General features: G+C 38.8%; 1 protein-coding gene across 1 annotated transcript in view; it reads left to right on the top strand.

Moving 5' to 3' along the window:
* Window positions 1-20,804, top strand: part of EIF2AK4 (eukaryotic translation initiation factor 2 alpha kinase 4) — a 46,268-nt gene that overhangs the window by 8,686 nt on the left and 16,778 nt on the right. The window contains exons 7-23 of the mRNA XM_082484855.1: window positions 5,539-5,654; window positions 6,679-6,836; window positions 7,252-7,787; window positions 8,165-8,274; window positions 8,839-8,996; window positions 9,325-9,737; window positions 10,504-10,573; window positions 11,681-11,761; window positions 12,967-13,089; window positions 13,539-13,643; window positions 13,864-13,921; window positions 14,639-14,718; window positions 15,432-15,533; window positions 16,038-16,088; window positions 17,028-17,264; window positions 17,881-17,956; window positions 19,585-19,706. Coding sequence (XP_082340981.1) covers window positions 5,539-5,654; window positions 6,679-6,836; window positions 7,252-7,787; window positions 8,165-8,274; window positions 8,839-8,996; window positions 9,325-9,737; window positions 10,504-10,573; window positions 11,681-11,761; window positions 12,967-13,089; window positions 13,539-13,643; window positions 13,864-13,921; window positions 14,639-14,718; window positions 15,432-15,533; window positions 16,038-16,088; window positions 17,028-17,264; window positions 17,881-17,956; window positions 19,585-19,706 — 2,596 coding nt within the window. The remainder of the gene's footprint in view (window positions 1-5,538; window positions 5,655-6,678; window positions 6,837-7,251; window positions 7,788-8,164; window positions 8,275-8,838; window positions 8,997-9,324; window positions 9,738-10,503; window positions 10,574-11,680; window positions 11,762-12,966; window positions 13,090-13,538; window positions 13,644-13,863; window positions 13,922-14,638; window positions 14,719-15,431; window positions 15,534-16,037; window positions 16,089-17,027; window positions 17,265-17,880; window positions 17,957-19,584; window positions 19,707-20,804) is intronic.

The raw sequence follows: 20,804 nt of genomic DNA, 5'->3' as shown, positions 1-20,804 counted from the left end.
TCCTAGTTTTGATTCAGATTGTGCCAATGACTTTTTATTTGGACTGTTGTTTTAATGGAAATAGTGTATTCCTGGGTGTTTTTATTGTCTATAGACTTCAAAATTGTTTTCACATTATATATCAGCAACACTAGGTACCTGAAGCAGGAGTTTTTCTTTGGTCTGTCCTACTTCGACTCTTTCTGCCACCTCTTCCCTTTGCCTATCTCAAGTTGTATTTGGCAGTTATTTCTGTATGGTGGTTGATAGACCATAAATCTCTCTTCATATCTTCTTGCTAATCTTAGTATAACAAAATGAGACACTGCCTGTGCTTGTGGAACAAGATAAGTGGAGGCCGGTAACCAGTGGAGTGCCTCAAGGGTCGGTACTGGGGCCCATATTATTCAATATATTCATCAATGATTTAGATGAGGGAATTGAGTGTACTATCAGCAAGTTTGCTGATGACACTAAGCTAGGAGGAGTGTCTGACACGCCAGAGGGCTGTGCTGCCATCCAGAGAGACTTGGACAGGCTGGAGATTTGGGCAGGGAATAACTTAATGAAATACAACAAGGGAAAGTGTAGGGTCCTACATCTGGGCAGAAACAACCCCAGGTTCCAGTATGGGATGGGGAGCTACCTGTTAGAGAGCAGTGTAGAGGAAAGGGACCTGGGGGTCCTGGTGGACAGCAGAATGACCATGAGCCAGCACTGTGCCCTTGTGTCCAAGAAGGCCAATGGCATCCTGGGCTATATTAGAAGGGGGGTGGTTAGTAGATCGAGAGAGGTCCTCCTTCCCCTCTACTCTGCCCTGGTGAGACCGCATCTGGAATATTGTGTCCAGTTCTGGGCCCCTCAGTTCAAGAAGGACAGAGAGCTGCTGGAGAGAGTCCAGCGTAGGGCAACTAAGATGATTAAGGGAGTGGAGCATCTCCCTTATGAGGAAAGACTAAGGGAGCTGGGTCTCTTTAGTTTGGAGAAGAGGAGACTGAGGGGTGATCTTATTAGCGTTTATAAATATATAAAGGGGGAATGTCATGAGGATGGAGCCTGGCTCTTCTCAGTAGCAACCAATGATAGGACAAGGGGTAATGGATTCAAGCTGGAACACAAGAGGTTCCACTTAAATTTGAGAAGAAACTTCTTCTCAGTGAGGGTGACAGAGCACTGGCACAGGCTGCCCAGGGAGGTTGTGGAGTCTCCTTCTCTGGAGACATTCAAAACTCGCCTGGACGCCTTCCTGTGCAACCTCATCTAGGTGTTCCTGCTCCGACAGGGGGATTGGACTAGATGATCTTTTGAGGTCCCTTCCAATCCCTAGCATACTGTGATACTGTGATAAATGTGTCAAAAGTTTGTTACTATGCTTTAATGCAGAGCACCTACAATGGACTTATATTAACTTTCCACAAAAATTCTTACGTTATGTGTTCTTATTAAAACAAACAAACAAAAAAAAAAACCCCAAACAACAAAAAAAAACCAAACACCAAAACCGCAGTTACTTAATTTAGCAATGGTGAAAATAATCAAAAAGGACTTTGAAACGTTGAAAATTCTCGTGATGTCATGTTTGTAGAGTTAAGCAAAAGCTAGATGTGTTTAGTTTTCTGAGACCTCTTTTCACAAGAACAGTGGTGCTGTATTTTTATCTGTTTATGAAACCTGGAATTTTGGCTGCTGAGACACAAACTTGTAGAAGATTATTAAAATCTAAAATAATTTAATTTATAAATATAGTTGAATTCAGAAAGCCATGTGCTTTCTTTGTCTATTTTTCTTTACACAGCACTCGTAAGAAGTGCCCTGTGGCATGTCCTTTCTATGTAGCACCTTTTTCCTTTTTTTTTTTTTTTAAATAAATTCAATATTTTGAAAGAGCTTCTACGTTACCCTTCATATAGTCCTGTGATCTCTATAAGTGATTACATTTATTTGGAGGGTACTCTTGCAATGGTGATATTTCTATTATAACTTTGAAATACAATGTACCAGGAAGTAATCACAGAATCACAGAATTATCAGAGTTGGAAGGGACCTCTAGAGATCATCTAGTCCAACTCCCCTGCTAAAGCAGGATTGCCTAGAGCACATTACTCAGGACTGCATCCAGGCGGGTCTTGAAAATCTCCAGAGAAGGGGACTCCACAACCTCCCTGAGCAGCCTGCTCCAGTGCTCTGTCACCCTCACCGTAAAGAAGTGTTTCCGTGTATTTGAAGGGAACTTCCTGTGTTCTAACTTGTGCCCATTGCCCCTCGTCCTGTTACTTGGAACCATTGAAAAGAGCCTGGCTCCATCCTCCTTCAACCCACCCTTTAGATCCTTGTACGCCATAATAAGGTCTCCCCTCAGCCTTCTCTTCTCCAGGCTAAAGAGTCCCAGCTCTCTCAGCCTTTCCTCATAAGGCAGATGCTCCAAGCCCTTAATCATCTTAGTTGCCCTTTGCTGGACTCGCTCCAGCAGTTCCCTGTCCCTCTTGAACTGGGGAGCCCAAAATTGGACACAGTATTCCAGTTGTGGCCTCACCAGTGCAGAGTAGAGGGGGAGAATGACCTCCCTCGACCTCCTGGCCACACTCTTCCCTATGCAGCCCAGGATTCCATTGGCCTTTTTGGCGACAAGGGCACATTGCTGGGCCATGGATAATTTACTGTCTACCACAACCCCCAGATCCTTCTCCTCCAAGCTACTTTCCAGCAGGTCCACCCCTAACCTATACTGGTGCCTAGCATTCTTCCTCCCCAGGTGCAGGACCTTGCACTTGCTTTTGTTGAACCTCATTAGGTTCTTCTCTGCCCAGCTCTCCAGCCTGTCCAGGTCACGCTGGATGGCAGCATGGCCCTCTGGGGTGTCAGCCACCCCACCCAGTTTGGTATCATCAGCGACCTTGCTGAGGATACACTCTGTCCCCTCATCCAGGTCATTAATGAATATACTGAACAAAATTGGACCAAGTATTGACCCCTGGGGGACACCACTGGTTACAGGCCTCCAACTAGACTCTGTGCCGCTGATCACAACCCTCTGAGTTCTGTCCCGCAGCCAACTCTCAATCCACCTCACTGTCACCTCATCTAGCCCATACTTCCTCAGCTTCCTAATGAGGATGTCATGGGAGACAGTGTCAAAAGCCTTGCTAAAGTCAAGGTAGATGACATCCACGACTCGACTCTCCCCTCATCCAGCCAACCAGTTATAACATCATAGAAAGCTATCAGATTGGTCAAGCATGATTTACCCTTGGTAAATCCATGTTGACCACTTCCAATCACTTCCTGTTCCTCAACGTGTCTGGAGATGACATCCAGAATGAGTCGCTCCATTACCTTCCCAGGGACAGAGGTGAGACTAACCGGTCTGTAGTTCCCTGGGTCCTCCTTCTTGCCTTTTTTGAAGATGGGAGTGATGTCAGCCTTCCTCCAGTCCTCAGGCACCTCTCCTGTTCTCCATGACCGTTCAAAGACGATGGAGAGCGGTCTAGCAATAACATCCGCCAGCTCTCTCAGCACTCGCGGATGCATGCCATCAGGGCCCATGGACTTGTGAATGTCCAGCTTGGCCAAGTGGTCTCTGACACTGTCCTCCTCAACTGAGGGAAAATCTTCCTCTCTCCAGACCTTCCCCTTTGCCTTCAGAGTATGGGATTCATGAGGGACAGCTTTAGCAGTGAAGACCGAAGAAAAGAAGGCATTCAGTAACTCTGCCTTCTCTGTCTTCCACCACTAGGGCACCTGTCTCATTCACCAGTGGGCCTACATTTTCCCTAGTCTTCCTTTTTCTACTGATATACTCAAAGAATCTCTTCTTATTGTCTTTAACTGCAGTGGCCAAGCTGAGTTCTGATTGAGCTTTGGCCCTTCTCATTTTCCCCCTACATAGCTTTGTTATATCTTGATAGTTCTCATAAGTTGCCAACACCCTTTTCCAGAGAATGTAAACTTTCCTTTTTTTCCTGAGGTCCAGCCAAATTTCTCTATTTAGCCAGGCTGGTCGTCTTCCCCGTCTGCTCGTTTTTCGAGACAAGGGGATGGCCTTCTCCTGCGCTTTTAAGAGCACCTGCTTGAAGTATGCCCAGCCTTCCTGGGCACCTTTGCTCTTCAAAACTGCCTCCCAAGGGACACTCTCGACCATGCTCCTAAACAGGCTAAAGTCTGCCCTTCGGAAATCCAAGGTGGCAGTTCTGCTGGCTCCCCACCTTACGTGATCAAGAATTGAAAATTCTATCATTTCATGATCACTCTGCCCAAGGCGACCTCCAACCTTTACATCCCCCACAAGACCTTCTCTGTTAACAAACAGTAGGTCCAGTAGTGCACTTCCCCTAGTTGGTTCCTTCACCAGCTGTGTTAGGAAGTTGTCTTCCACACACTCCAGGAACCTCCATGACTGTTCCCTCTCTGCTGCATAGTATTTCCAGCAGACGTCTGGGAAGTTGAAGTCCCCCACAAGAATAAGGGCAGATGATTGTGAGACCTCTGCCAGCTGCTTATAGAATACTTCATCGGCTTCTACATCCTGATTAGGAGGTCTATAACAAACTCCCATCGCGATGTCTGCCTTATTGGCCTTCCCCTTAATTCTTATCCATACACACTCAGTGTTGTCATCCACACTGTTAAGTTCCAGACATTCAAAACTGCCCCTAACATAGAGGGCCACCCCACCACCTCTCCTTCCTTGCCTATCCTTATCGAAGAGTTGGTAGCCATCAATTACAGCACTCCACCTGTGTATGTCCTCCCACCACATTTCTGTGATGGCAACTATATCATAGTTTCCTTGCTGTACAATGGCCTCCAGCTCCTCCTGTTTATTTCCCATGCTGCGTGCATTAGTATAGATGCACTTCAGCTGGGCTAATTGTCCTGCCACTTTCTTGGGGGGACAAGCCCTAATTCGCACCTGATCATACTCAGACACTACTGTAGCTACCAAATTATCACTACCCCTCATGTCTTTGCTGTCACACAATGGAGGTTGATTTGGGTTAGTGGTCTTGAGTTCTTTCTGATATCACGTGCGGCTCCATACATGAATGTGAGAAGAAACTCCCTAATCATGCTTGCATTGAAAGCTTTTGCAAAACTTCCCTTTTCTTGAAGGAGGAGTTTAGAGTAGTAAAGGAGGCAAATGGGAAACCCATTTTAAATTAGGAAAAATAATTAAGCTAAAGCTGGAATGAACTCCCAAAATTGCATTTATTTGCTTTTTGTAGTGTTTTGAAAGAGAACACAAATCAAGTCAAACACATATTTTTCAGAGCTGTAGTATGTTTACTGAGAGCATCATCCTAAGATGCAGAAGTACTGAGGTTTGGATTCAACTCCTGGCTTTGAATATAGAGACCCAGTGCAGCATGATGTTGCTGCTAAAATGCTGGATTTCTAATGAAACATACCTGCACTCAGTGTCTTAGAAATTAATGGCTATTATAATTGGACAGAAAAGTCTCTGAAAGCTAATCCTCTTGCAGAATTGGTATCTTTAGGGACTAGGGACTGCAACAATCCTATCTTTTTGAGTTGGAGAAAAATGCTCTGTTCACATTGCAGACGAGAACGCCAGTTTTCTGTTAGTAATAATGAAGAGTCCCCTGGAAATTACGAAGTTTTGAACTTCAGCACAAGTGGTTCTGGACAACTTATTGTCCATAAAGGAAAATGTCTAAGTAAGTAAAATTACAATTGCAGCTTGAAATACTGGGGTTTGGGCTGTTGTTCTTTTTGAGGGGGAGAACTTAAACAATGTTAACAGGTACGAGCAGCAAGGGTGGAGAGAATATTGTTGTGCAGTGTGAAATTTCACAGTAGAGTGTGAGAGAGTAATAGGGAAAGTTACTTTGTGGTAAACGTTTTGGATTTTCTTAGGACTATTTTAAGTAAAAATCTGCTTTTTCCAGGCACAATTAAATAACTGAATAGCCATAAAAAAAAAAAAAACCCAAAACCTACTTTCTCAACATTTTATATTCTCTACATAACTAAAATAATACTGAAAACTATTTGCTTTTAAATTTAAATAGCTAGCTTGTCAGATACACTTGACTACCAAGCAAGAATTCATTTAGCTTTCAGTAACATGTGAAACCAGTGATAAGCACAGGGTTAGAAATGCATGCTTACTATCTTTGCATTGCTGCTGATAACAATGTCATAAAAGCAGCAGTTTTAGTGAAAACATAAATGCAGGCAATGATAGGAGACTTTCAGAGCTGAAAGGCCTCCATGAAGTGCCCATACAAACGGACTATCAAATGTTTTCATTGTCCATTTTCAACATAGCACTTCTTCAGTGGCAGTATGAACAGCCTGAAAGACTCTGGAGCAAAGGGAATTTTATTGTTTTGCAGTTTGAGGATGAACAATTATGTTATTGTGTGTAGAGCTCAGCATTTGCTCAGCAGGAAGAGTGTTTGTTTATTAAAACGTGAAATTCTTTAAAATGTGCAGCAATTTTTTACCAATGTGCTACTGCTTGCATTTGACTACTGCTACATAGCATTCGGTCTCATCAGACCTGGTATTTTCTGTACCTACCATGTAGGTATGGATCTTGTTTAGTTCTAAGTAGGGTTTTGTTTCTAAAATTGTGGAAAACGGGCTTACTGGCGTTTATTTAGCATTTGCAGGAGCATTTGTCAAGTCCTTAGAAACAAAAGAAGCTATATTCCTCTTCTCTGTCTTTATGTATAGGCAAGGATGAACAGCTTGGTAAATCAGTCTACAATGCCTTGGAAATTCGCAGTGGAGACTTTGTCTTAGTATATGAGTGGGTTCTGCACTGGCAAAAAAAGATGGGAAGGTTTCTTACATCACATGAAATAGAAAAGATTGAGAAGTGTAAGAAACAGGTAATGCCCATATTTTGTATTTGGCTTAATAAAGGTTGGGTGGGGTTCAGTGCTTTTCTTGAGGCTGCTAGTTTAATATAAACTTGAGAGGGTGGTGATGAGCTTGAAAATGCTAGTGTTTAGAGAATCCGCATCACAGAAGATAGGTGTATTGGGGCATTCAGGAGTTTATTTACAATAATATAAATGCAAGAAGGTGTATTTGCAAGTATGCATAAATAAAATATTAAAATTCTGAAGAAAGAGGGAATCAAGCTTACCTGGCAGAAACCAAAGTTGTTCTTGCCCCTTGTGTACAATACTTCCTTTTCAGAAAAGGATGAGAATGTCATATATTTTATATGTATTTTGTATATGTATATGGTGTGTTCATGAGATATGACACAATGCATGTTATGTTGTGTTTTTCTAACAGCTTCAGGGTGCAGAAACAGAGTTCAGCTCACTGATGAAGCTAAGTCACCCAAACATAGTACACTATAAATGTATGAACCTTAAAGAACGGGACGATTCAATTGTGGTGGACATTTTAGTGGAGCACATAAGTGGTTACAGCCTTTCTACATACCTACACAAAGAGACTCCAGTTCCAATTGAGCAGTTGCGCCATTATGTGACCCAGATCTTGTCAGCTCTCGACTACTTGCACAATAATTCAGTAGTGCACAAAGTTCTTTGTGCTTCCAGTATCCTGGTAGATGCTGAAGGAAACATCAAGGTGACAGACTACAGCATTTCCAAACGCTTAGCTGATATCTGCAAAGCAGATGTTTTTGAGCAAACCAAAGTTCGTTTTAGTGAGGATGGTCTTCCCAGCAAACCTGGAAAAAAAGGAGATGTATGGAGTCTGGGCTTGCTTCTGCTTTCACTCAGCCAGGGCCAAGTAACCAAGGAATATCCAGTTGCTGTTCCTACCAATTTACCTGCTGACTTCCAAGACTTTCTGGAAAAGTATGTTTGTTGTGTTCCTCTATCTTTTGATCTTTGAATTTTTTTTTCTTTTTTTTTTAAATACTTGAACAGTTTTTTGAAAGAGCAGCTAAATACCCCTGTGTCGCTAGTCATAGTTTCTAGAGAAGAGGTGATTGCTCACTCACGGCTCAGGCTGCTAATCTGGGATTCAGGAGAACAGGTCTGGTGCTCTCTTCTTCTCTGCCCTGCCACCAGCTTTGTGTGTCACTGGGAATAAGTCATTTAGCCTGTCTTTGCTTCTGATTCCCATCTGAAAGATAAAGGTGATAATTTCTTAAATATAAGGAGACCTCTTTGAACACTGAGGCCTGATAGGAATAGAGCTGTGAACAGTTCTCTTATTGGTTTGCTAACAGATGTGTTTGCTTGGAAGATAAGGAAAGATGGACTCCGCAGCAGTTGTTACAACATAGTTTCATAAACATTCCACGAATGAAAATTCCTGTAGCTGAAGAAAATCTAGATGGTAAGAAACTTGGTTCTTTCTGTATTCTGCTAAATAAGTGGACTACGTGCCTGTAATAACAGAAAAAATTGAGATGTGCTAGAGCTTCACAAGACTGCATAAATGTTTTACGTTAACTAACCTAGGAGTTAAAGACCATACTAGCTTTTATATCCATGACTAGCTGAGGTAGACTGACTGCTGTTGTCTCTTCAGTAGAAGCAGCTGATGCTTTAATTAAGCCTCTAAATTCATCCACCTCCTGCACAGTGTAAATGTCAGACATAACTTTCTCCTTGGAAGATGCTGTTCTTCTTCATTCTGCGAAGACTTCTTCCCTCATTATGTTCTTGTTTAGAATCAGTTCCTTTGTCCAGCATAATCAATGTTGGTAATTAAAAACTGTATTAATGTTTATGCTTGTACCAGAGCTTAACTCTACACAGCAGAGCACTTCTGTATTTTAGGTTTAAGTTGCTCTTGAAGTTAGGTTTTATCTTCATGATGCTTACTTGATGGTCCCTTGTGATTTATCCCCATGCCCCCATCCTGACAGTGGTGGTAATTTTGTTGTCCTTGTTACAGATTCGGCAGGTATAGATTGCATCGAAACAGTTGTGCCCAGCAGTCAGATATCCAGTGCTTCATTCTTCACAGAAACACAGAGACAATTTTCACGCTACTACAATGAGTTCGAAGAGCTAAAATTACTTGGTAAAGGGGCTTTTGGAGCAGTCATCAAGGTATGGTATAAAAATTATTTCCCTCTATCGATTCCTTTTTGGTGATGTTTTTTTTTTTCTCTGAAGCAAAACAATATACTCGATGTTTGCTTGGTTTTATTTATTATTTTCTACTGTCCTGTGCCTGTGTTGTGGTTTTTACCTGCAATTCAATAGGCTGGTAAGTTTTGTGAGAGATTTCTGTGAGTCTGAGGGAAGCTTGCATTTGAATTGTAGTTGTTTCTCAGATGGAAGGAAAACTACTTCTTCCATGCAATCATTCTGTTTCTGACTCTACTTGGTAACATGTTTGTAAGCATTTGAATTTAGATTTCTTTGAATTTTGCAGGTGAGAAATAAGCTTGATGGTTGCTATTACGCTGTGAAACGTATCCGTGTAAACCCTGCCAGCAAGCAATTTCGGAGGATTAAGGGGGAAGTAACATTACTTTCCCGCCTGAACCATGAGAATATTGTGAGGTATTACAATGCTTGGATAGAAAAACATGAAAGTCCTATTCCCACTGTGTCATCATCTGAAACAACCGAAGGGAAAAGAATGCTTACCAAAGCTGGTCTTTTCATCTCTACCGCTGAGGAGACAAATGATGTGGAAGCTAATGCTCCTCCTCCGGTTTTGACAAGTTCAGTTGAGTGGAGTACTTCATGTGAAAGATCCTCCAGCAACAAATTCAGTGGAGCTGATCAGGAGTCCAGTGACGATGATGATGACGGTGATGGGGTGTTCTCGCATTCATTTTTGTAAGTAGGCTTCAGTATTGGCACTGTAGGGAACATGAGCAGGGTTGGTTTTTCCAAGTTTGTGTCTTATCATTCTCACCTTTTTAGTCAGAAGTAGTTCACTGTATTTTCATGCTGTCCCCTGGTTCAATAACACTGTATTTGCCAGCAGGCAGATAGACTCCCAGCAAGGAGAGGAAAATTTGTAGCTAAAAACCATCAGTGTAAGAGGAAAATTTTGATTTAGGCTTCTCATGTTATGAGAATGCATAATTGTACTTGATGTTGCACTGTCTTTTCCAACCTTGAGTAAAGTTTTTAATAAACAGTAACAGAGAAATATTAGAATCCTGAAAAATATCTTTTCCTTTTTTTCTTGTTTTGATTTTTATAAATGTATTTCATACTTGCCTCTGTGTATGGAGTGGTTCTTTCACTCATAATGTTTTTTTTTTTTGTTTAAGCAGGTAAGTAAACTTATCTCAGTTTCGCTTATTGAATATAGAAATTAAATTTTACTGATAAAATATATACTTTTCCTTTAAGAGACTGTGTGTCAAAGGAAGTATTGCTTTGCAAGCAGGTTACTTATTTTGGTTTGGTTTATTTTGTTGTTTGGGTTTTTTTGTTTGTTTAAGGCATATGGAAGGTGTTCAACAGAAGATTAGACTTTCTTTTTTTTTTCCCACAAATAGTTTCCAGATTTCTTGGTAAATATTTCTTGGTAATATTTACTTAAGGAAAACCAAAACTTTTGGTTTGTTTTTTCTTTCTCTTCTTTAAACAGACCAACCACGGATTCTGAAAGCGAAATAATTTTTGATAACGAGGATGAAAACAGTAAAGAACATCTTCCAGTAAGTATAAAGATAAAGCTAGTGAAAATGAAAAGATCATAAAATAGTCTTTGACAAGCAAACAGTTCAGCTGGGAAGTTTTGTTTCACTTCTGGTGTGAGCACAGAACCATATAAGGTTATGTTCCGTCAGACTAAATGTTGTGCCATCAGGAGCTGCATTCCCTAGAAATCATAGTCTGATGCAGCTAATCTGGACTCTGTTTCCCATACTGTACATTTAGCTAAACGTGAGTTGCACTTAATAGGCTGGTTATTGCAAGTTTAACACTTCAGCATGTACGTGATTTATCAGTTAACTGTATGAATTGTCTTACATCATCTGGAAGTTGAAATTCTGTTCTGCTTTTAGATGATATAAACCAATATATTTGCTCATACTAGCCACTTTTTGAAAGTGATGATAATACATGTTGTTAGCAGCCAAAAGAGATGGGAAGTAAGAATAATGTGTAAGGTTTTAGCTGATCATAAGATTTTGTATCACAGCGCTTGCTGTGAACAGTCAGTGGACTGTATCACTGGAAAGCTAATACACAGTTTTGTAGTTTCTAGAATCTGTCATTACCAGTCCTGATGATCTGTAAAATACTTTTATTAAAGCTTCATCTCCTTCCTCTTTCTGTTGTAATGTACATCGGCATGAAAAAGCTTTAAATATATCATTTAATCATATGGCAGTGCATTTTGTCATTATATGTATACACTATGTCAAAACTACTGGCTGAGGGCGAGTGTTGCATTATTAACCGTGTTAAGTAAACTTTGTATATTTTAGTTTCAACATTTTGGTTTTTAAATGTGATATACCTTGAGATTTAAGTTCATCCAGGTCTTCTGGAATGTTTTTCTCCAGTGTCTAATGATGGCAAAATACTACTTCTTCTCACTTTGAAAATGAGAGTTGGGTCACACCTGTTTTTCTAGTTTATTTAGAAGCAGTGGCATTACAAAAATGTCAATGTATTATTTTGCTGTTACTCAAACTTAGCCATAGCAGGTGGGTTTCATCAATGTGTTACAGCCATTAAAAAATAGTAGCATGCATAAAAAAAACCTCTGGGTGGCTTCCTGTAGTAACTGTTCTGTTACTTTTATTGTGATAAAGGATGAAGACGACAATGAGAAGAATAACCATGGAGAAGACAGGGCACCAGTCATTCAGACAGTGCATTATCTGTACATTCAGGTACAAACGTGCTTGCGTTTTCAGATAAAAGGATGCTGTTTATTCCAACCTGCAGAGATTAATTGCTGGTTTTCATGAGAAAAGTTATGACCTTTAAAAAATGCAAATGAGACTAAGTTCAGTGTTGGTTTTCTGAAAGGCTTAGCTGGTGGAAGGCACTGTACAGTGCACATGGCTTGTTATGCCTTCCGAGACTCTGTACTTGTGCCTGGAGAGAGTAGAGTTTTGTAGTGCCATGGTGTGTAATGAGATCACTGTTGTTGCTTGTGTGCAAGTTAAATTTAGCAACTCCTGACCTAACCTTAGAACAACCCAACCAACCAACCTTCTTGAGTCCGTGGCTTCCAAAGCAGTTTTGCCTTGTGCTTGTTATTTGTTCAGAATATCCATCCCAACCCCTAACGCTGTAGCTGGTGTTCTTGAGTTTCGCTATGGTGTTGATTCCCAATGTGGAGTTGAAGTGGACTGTGTTAACTTCCAGGGGTGAAAAATTCTTCACATGTGAAAAATTCTTCATTCTCTTGAAAGGCACTATATTGCGTATGCACTTTCTTTTAACAAAGAACAGTAATTTGCAAAGCCATTGTATGGCTCTAACAGTGGGCACAAAATAAAATTCCCGCAGGTTTGCAGCTTCAGGCTTTACTAGTGACAATATCTCCTTTGTGTTAGCAGTTAGACTGTTTCTGGGAGAAGTCGACTATTTTAGCTAAATGTTCTGTGGTGATGTGCAATTTTTTGTAACAGACTTGCTTCCAGACAAGCTCTAGCATTAAGATACAGTTAGATGGAATTAGATTTTAATAAGCTTGTTTGCATGGGTTTTGTATATTCATAATAGAAGCAGTTAAGACACCAAGTAAAATAAAGCCAGAGATTCTGTAAAGCATGGCTTAATCATGTGTTATGGCTTGGCTGGTTTCACCTTGTTTTTAACATTTATGTTAGAGAATATACTACTCTACAAGCTTGTACCATTGTCCCAGAAAATGGGATAGGACCCATAAGTGAATGCATGTTTTCCAGCTAAAAGACAGCTCTTGGGATAATTCCAAACAGCTGAATGTTTAGGTGGTATTGTTTGCTCCTGAACTGTGTTACAGAACCAGCCATTAATGTGCACACAGGGACAAGTTTCTAACAGTCTCTTTTCTTGACAAAACTGCTCTTTCTTCCCTCTGTCCCCTACATATGCAAAAATGAAGATGGAGTATTGTGAAAAGAGCACGTTAAGGGATACTATTGACCAAGGATTATATGAAGACACCAGTCGGCTCTGGAGGCTTTTCCGAGAAATCTTAGATGGGTTAGCTTACATCCATGAAAAGGTCAGTAAATATGACAGTTATGACCTGTCCATAATATCTATGTTATGCCTTTTTCTGTATGGGTTTCTTGATATTCTGTTCATTTTTGGGTGTTTATTAGCAAGGTTTGTTCCTTGCCCTTTATTAATCTGTCCTAGGTGTTTAGAATATTTTATTATAAACTTGAAATTTTGTAATGAACCAGTTCAGATTTTTTCCTTTGTCACGAAAATTTGACCACATTTGAAAACATTTTGTTAGGTATCTGGTGGCACTGAAAATTGTTTCTAGCTTCTGGGCTACAGACTATGGTCTTCAAAATTAATCATCAGTGACTAAATGCAGTAGATTCCTCACTGTAATAAAAGTATGTAATATGATTTTCCAGTCTATTATAAAGAGAGTTTTATTTTTAATTGTTTATTGTTTAATATTCTGTGGGTTTCTTTTTTGTTCTCTTGCTGCAACAGGGAATGATCCACAGAGACTTGAAACCTGTGAACATTTTTTTAGACTCAGATGATCATGTCAAAATTGGTGATTTTGGTTTAGCTACAGATCATCCAGCAAATGCAGTAAGTACAACTCAAAGTGAATGCTGAAGCTTGAATTTGGTGTTGTACTAACACAAAAGACGAAAATAAAACGTAAAAACATAGTGCTTATTGGACTTTATATTGTGAATGCCATAAACTTGTTTATTTCTAAGGTTTTAGTATTAAACCATGTACTGCCAACCAAAGCAGTGAGAAAAGCCAATAGAAGCATTTCAGGTGTCTGTTTTCCTGATTTCAGGTGGTTTCTAAACAAGAAGAAAATCCCTCTGATAGTTCTGCTATGTCTGACCCATCAGGTTAGTTTACATGGTAGCTTGTCCTAAATTATTTTAAACAAACACTTATATTCTGCAGTCTTGTATACTCTGTTAGAACTTCCATTCATTCTTTGAAAATAAAACCTTATTTTTACTTGGGGGGGGGGGGAGGAAGCCAACCACAAACTTTTGGGTAGATATATTACATATAATCTGGCAGTTTTGACTGTTATCTAAAAATGAATTTGCTTCCACTGCTAGCCTTCTGCCATAGATCAGTGCTTTTCTCATAGGGAGTTATATAGATATACTGTCTAAATGTTCCATCTGCACTTCTGTTCTCTTGCCTGTACACAACAATTTCAAGACTTCAGGGATTTGTGTTTGGTTGGGGTTTTTTTGACACCTTCTGTAAGGGGCTGAATTTTGTGTTTAAAGAGAACTTTAGTACATTGTGTGTCTTAAGATGAGTGTAATGGAAGCGAAACTTACTTGTATCATTTGCGTGCTGACAGACTACAATTCTGTAAAGCAGTAGATAGGTTTAGATACTATAGACAGACACAGATACTTGACATGTGAAGGTAAGAACTGTCTGTTCTGCAAACTGTTCTTGACTGGGTCTTTTGCAATAAGGAGTGCATTCCAACCTGGAAGAAATGAGGACAGAAGATGAGGGACTCTTTTACTTGACTTTTGATGCTGCATTGCTCTCCCACTTTCTGGAAACTAGTACTCTCATCTTTTGCCACATAGGTAATTTGACAGGGATGGTTGGCACCGCGCTGTATGTCAGCCCAGAGGTCCAAGGAAGCACTAAGTCTACATACAATCAGGTATGATTAAGTAGACCTAATGAAAAGGTATTGTGGAATCTAAGGTCCCAGCTACAATTTAGGTCATTCCTGGCCAACAAAGGTGAATTCAAGGTGGAACAGGGTGTGGTGGGACTGCTGCAATGGACAAGGGAATGAGAAATATTCCTCTGAGAGGAGACCAAGGATGTGGGCAAGTCAGTTTTTTTACCAGTGCTGTGATGATAACTAGGTGCAAGCGACTTCAAGTTGAAAGCAGGTAGTCATGGAGGACCTTTATAGATAAATAGGCTAGAAATCTTACAGTCTTTAGTTAAGGTAAAATGTCATAATCAGAAATATATATTGCTCTGCTGGATTCCTAGACTGTGATTTTTGGGAGGTGGGGGTGCAGTTTTTCATTGAAGAGGATCCTGTTTATAGGCAGAGATGAACTGAATTTTCAAAGCAAGAATGCTTTCAAAGTGGAAGGTAGGCCTGTATGTCATGGCAGTGCTGTGATGATAGAAGGCATTGAAGTCTACCAAATCGTAATGGGTTGTGTTATTTAACAAAAACTTAAAAACAAACAAACAAAACAAAGCCACACCAAAACCACAAAAAAAACCCACCCCTCTCTCTGGCTGTAATATACTGTGAAATTTAACCAAAACGTTATTTTTTTTCCTCCGCTATTATCTTCTGCAGAGAATTCACAGGTATTACATTTAAGTTTCCATTTTTTTCTTCCTTAGAAAGTGGACCTGTTTAGTCTGGGTATAATATTCTTTGAAATGTCTTACCATCCCATGAGTACTGCATCAGAAAGGATCTTTGTTCTTGGTCAGCTGAGACTGGTAAGTATACAGCTGTAAAAGATGATAATTTTGTGCATGAAATAGTTGGTTAAGAGAAGTAAAAGGATGCAAACCAGCAAAAACGTTTCCACAGGAAGTGTTTAAAAAAAAAAAAAGTTTGTAGGATATATAATGAAAAGTGAAGAATAAAATTGGAGCTGGTACTGACATTCCCTTAATGCACTGTGGATTTCCTAATGGTATTACCATCAGTCAGTGTAATTGATAAATGCCTGTGATTATGGATTGAATCTTCATTTTACAAGACATCATAAAAGCATTTGAGTGACAGTCTTTTTCCTGTTAGCTCTTCAAACTAAATTTGCCATGTGTTTCCTGTTCTGGCTTGTTTTTTTTCCCCATGGGCAATAAAAATGCTTAATTTCTCTGTATAAATATGTAGAACTTAAAAATAAGACTAGCTGCAGGAAGCTGGACGGCCTGTTACAATTCCAGTGTGGCTTTTGTTTGTGTTTTGTTTGTGTTTTTTTTTTTTTTTCATAGCCCAGTATTGTATTTCCTCAAGACTTTGATGAAGTCAAGAATGCAAAGCAGGTAATTTTGAAGACATTTTAACTGTTAGGTAATCCCTGTCAAGAAAGATTAATTATTATTAACTCTGCCAAGTTCTTATTACATGACATTAGAAAAAAGTAAGAAAAAAATCTCAAAAGAATATACTAGGTTGACGAGGAAATATACTTACCCACAAAATGCCCTGAGCACAGTCATAAAGAAATACAGAGTTCGCTGGCATACCTTTTAAGCTCCGAGAGACAATTTTCATTTTTTAGGCTCAGACAAATGGCAGCTATATTGTTTAACCCTTAACTTAACCTTTTGAAATCTGTGTCACAGAACAGAAAGAGATGTGCAAGCTGAATTGACTGCTCTGAGTTTGAATAGAGCTGTTCAGGATGCTTCCACTGCACAGAAATGAAGTGATAAGGAGCAACGTCATCTTTTCTGCACCATCTAGATGATTTTATCGTTGTGCTAGTGGACTCTTTCATTGACCATTAGCTTTTTGTCTGGCTGTGGAACAACAACCTGCCTGTTACTAGTACCATAAAAATGTTTCCATCCTGTACAGTTTACTGAAATATGCAAGGAAGATTCCCCCTTCTTTAATATCTGTAACTCTCAAATCTTTCTTGTGCATATGATTCTGTTTTCTCTGAACTTTGTTAATAAAGAGATGGCAGAGCTAGCATAACATAGAACAAAAGGATAGTACATGTTTTGTCATCCCAAGAGATACATTTCTAATAATTTTTGTGGTTTAGTAAATTTTATTCAGATAGTAACACAAAAAAGATACTTAGAATGTAATAAGCAAAGAATATCCACCCCAAAGATTCAGATCAGCTTTCCTTTTTGTCCCCTGTAGCATCTTATAATTTTTTTATTAACGTATGTGACTAAGAAGTTTGTTGTAAATACTGCTAATATATAACATTTTTCTAAACTATAAAATTTTTATTTAATTTGTAGAGGTCAGTTATTACATGGCTTCTGAACCATGATCCTGCAGCACGACCAACAGCTGTGGAGCTGTTAAAAAGTGAACATCTTCCACCACCACAAATGGAGGAGTCTGAACTCCATGAAGTACTCCACCATACCTTAGCAAATGTAGATGGAAAGGCCTACCGGACTATGATGAGTCAAATATTTTCACAGCGTATATCTCCAGCTATAGACTATACTTACGACAGTGATATGCTGAAGGTTTGTAGGTGTTTAGGGGATGTGTGGTGTTTTTTTCCTGTGTTGAATTTAAAACAAAAAAAACCCAACATGTTTCTATGGGTAAACTCAAACCATGTTTGAGAGAATTACATTCTCTCTTAAGATTAACCTTCATGTCAGTTTCCATTTAAAGCTACAGATCTGTACTATGTGGGCTTGAATATAACCACTTCCCATTTGAACCATACATTCATTCTTCATCAATGATGAAATGAGTAGTGTTTGATTGTAGCAGCTAAAGCTTTCATCTTCTGTCCAAATGATTACTTTCTTTACTCTTGATTTCTGTCAAACTAATGGTACTTGCATCTGACTGCCAACAGAATATGTTGCCTCTGACTGTTTTCTTCCCTTTCTAATCATGGCAATTGAAGTAATTCTTCTCAGTTTCTCAACTCCTTAAATCTTTTTAAATCTAAAGAAATACAAGGTAACACATTACAATGATGCTTTATATAGCTATAGTTATTTTTATTATGTAAGCATTACAATTTATTATAGCGGGACGAGATATCAGAATGCTTATTGCCTATATTACATGGAGTGTTGATGGCATATGAATTATATATGTACTTTTTATTTGTGATGGTTTCAGGGTAGTTTTTCTATTTGGGCAGCCAAGATACAACAGCATGTATGTGAGATTGTCAGCCGGATATTTAAAAGACACGGTGGGTGTGTTTACAAAAGTTGTTCATTTCCTTTTTTGTGATTGAATGGATTTAAGAGAATGGAATGTTTTTACTGCTATCACACGAGTCCAGAAAGTATGTTCAGTAGTTGCATATCATTTGAAGTTTTCCATTGTTTTTTGCTGTTATTTTGGCATCACAGTAATAGCTGTTAACTTCAAATCTGAGTGATTTTAAATTTTCTATAGAAAGAGCAGTGAAAATCTTAATTATATCTTTGAAGGTGTTTGTTCTGATAAGTCTGTGTGAGCTTTGAGAGGTGGGGAGTGTTATGTAAAATCCAGGTCTAAATATAAGGATAGCTCTATGGTGAAAGACCAGGCATCCATGCAGCACAGTAACCTCTCTCTGAACGTAGCCAGGATGGGAATGGTCTCAGGAACATGGAAGCAGAGGAAGCGTATAGTGGTCCTTTCAGTGATGCTGCTCTTAGCGATGATTTGCTGCTGTGGAACTTCCTGAGCCAGAGGTGGTATCATGATGTTTAACGGTCTTTGATGGTTTTTCTTTCCAGGACTCTATCCAGTCATTAGTAATAGTATTTGTTTTAAATTAGGTTTTAAGACAGGAAGAAAATTTATGAAATACTGTAAATTATATTGTTTTATAGGCATTTATGGTATTGTTTTATATAAAATAGAGAATTTTAAAATAGAAACTGGGAGATTTCCTAGTAATTTGATAAAGCATGATCAGGGTTTGGCAACACAAAAGAAGGAGAAACTGAGAAATGTGAAGTCAAGTAGGAAGTTACTTCTCCTCCCCCTATTTAAAGATTGACAGACTTTGGGAAGTGTTTGTCAGCATTTTAGAGATTGCAATATTTTCATTCTTTTGGAAAAAAAAAAGTGTTTTTTTTTTATATATATATTTTTTATGTTGGATTGTATCTGCCATCCGTAATGGATAGAAGCATTTCCTTGTGTTTGGGGCTGCTTTTTTCCTGATTTAAATGCTTATGTTGAAATCTAATTGAAGACGTGAGTAAAGCTTCTATAATAAAATAGCTGTTCGAGAATCAGTAGACAAATTAAAACAAATATATTTTTCAATGATTAATGATGTTATTTTTAATAGTAAGGTTTCAATGAAGAGTTGATTCATACAGATAGATGATTGCAAAATATAGTCAGCAAAAAATGGTATTTATGAGGTTTTAAAAGTGAACCATAAACACTTCCAGTATGTTTTTGAGATACAAACATGTCTGAACAATACTTATTCTCTGTGGAAGTGCCTCTAGACCAAAAAAATGCTACTGGTATCCGCAGAGTTTCTCATCTGTTTTGTATGCCAGCTTTTGTGAAGGCTGGTGCTTAAAGAGGGAGGGCAAGGTGAGGATTCTGCTGGGGCCGTGACGTTGGCAGTTCTCTCTTTCTCTGTTGACTGCCTGCTGAGCCCAAGAAGCGTGCAAGATAGAACATCAAAGTTTGTTTGATGTCTTTCTTTAAATGGTGGAGGAGGAAAATCTATTAACAACACATAAAATAATGTAATTTTTAAAAGACATTGGTTGAGATACACTCTGCAAGGTTGTTCATGAGCTTGTAAAAAGCAGATGCCGCTTCTGAAACGGGAGATAATAGTATTTTACTGTTTTTGTGCAGGAGCCATCAAGCTGCATACTCCACTGCTAATGCCCAGAAATAAAAAATTATACGAACATAATGAAGCTTCATATTTCATGGATCACAGTGGGATGCTGGTAATGCTTCCTTATGACCTCAGAGTAAGTAGTATCACCTCTACAGGGAAAGCTGGGTTTGAAGAGTGCTGTGGTGTTTGTTAGGTACCTTTGGTTCACTAGTAACAAATTTGGTTTAGGCTTATACTTCTGACTACTGAAGCAATGTATCTTTCAATGTCTGTTCCTGTATTCCTTAGTGCTGTACTCCTGTTCTTGATAGCTAGAGCCCTGAACACAAAGGAAAGAAGTACATGTTACTCTCTTTTTTAAAAACATAGGTGAAAATAATACCATATTATAAATGTGGTGGATGTCACTGCTGGGTTTTTTTGGTTTGTGTGATTTTTTTCTTGCACATAATAAGAGACAAGAGTTTTCCAATGGCCAGTGAAAATTCTAATATTCCCATCCCTTTCTATCTGTAAGTCTTTCTAGAGAGTGTGGGTAACAGGCTGCCCAGTTCAATGTTCCTCAAACAGGTGTTGTCAAGGATCATTCTACTCTTAAGAGGAATTGCTGTTTGCGCAGTTGAAATTTTGCTGTCTGGGATTCCTCTATCAGTACCACCCAGTTACATGCAATACTGGCCTAGTTAATTGCCTTGCATTTAATTTAACACCTAAATGCTTTAAGTTATATATTTTTTGTTTATTATTGACGGTTAAAGAACCTGACTCTCTATATTACATTTCATTAATTTAAGGTTAGTTTAACTCACCTTTCCTTTGCATTTATAACATCAAGCTATACAATATGATTCACAGTTAAAGATTTGTGCAGGATCTACAAAATTGATCTTTCCATTGAAATTACTTGTTTTAGAAAACGTGTTGACCAAAGATTTGTTAAAAAATTATCCTTTATATCTTTACATAAACAGCAAAATACCTGTTTGTACATTTTAATAGACTCGTAGTCAATTTATGATGTGTTTTGCATGCATTAGGGTGATTAAGAAAGGTCTTTGTGTACTTCTCCAAGCTCTTCTACGAACTTGGGGGTGGGATGTTTTTATTTAAAATTTGCAGCAAGACTAATTAGATTAATATTACTTGGCTATGGCAAATATTTAAGGCATTATTACATGTGTAAGAGTACAAGTGTTACTGCACAGTAGTAATTCATATCCGGTTTCAGAGT

The sequence above is a fragment of the Vanellus vanellus genome (genome assembly GCF_965231255.1).
Source record: "Vanellus vanellus genome assembly, chromosome: 6".
In the NCBI taxonomy this organism is placed as follows: domain Eukaryota; kingdom Metazoa; phylum Chordata; class Aves; order Charadriiformes; family Charadriidae; genus Vanellus; species Vanellus vanellus.
The sequence above is the reverse complement of the archived record's forward strand: the minus strand, read 5'-3'. Positions and strand labels throughout refer to the sequence as shown.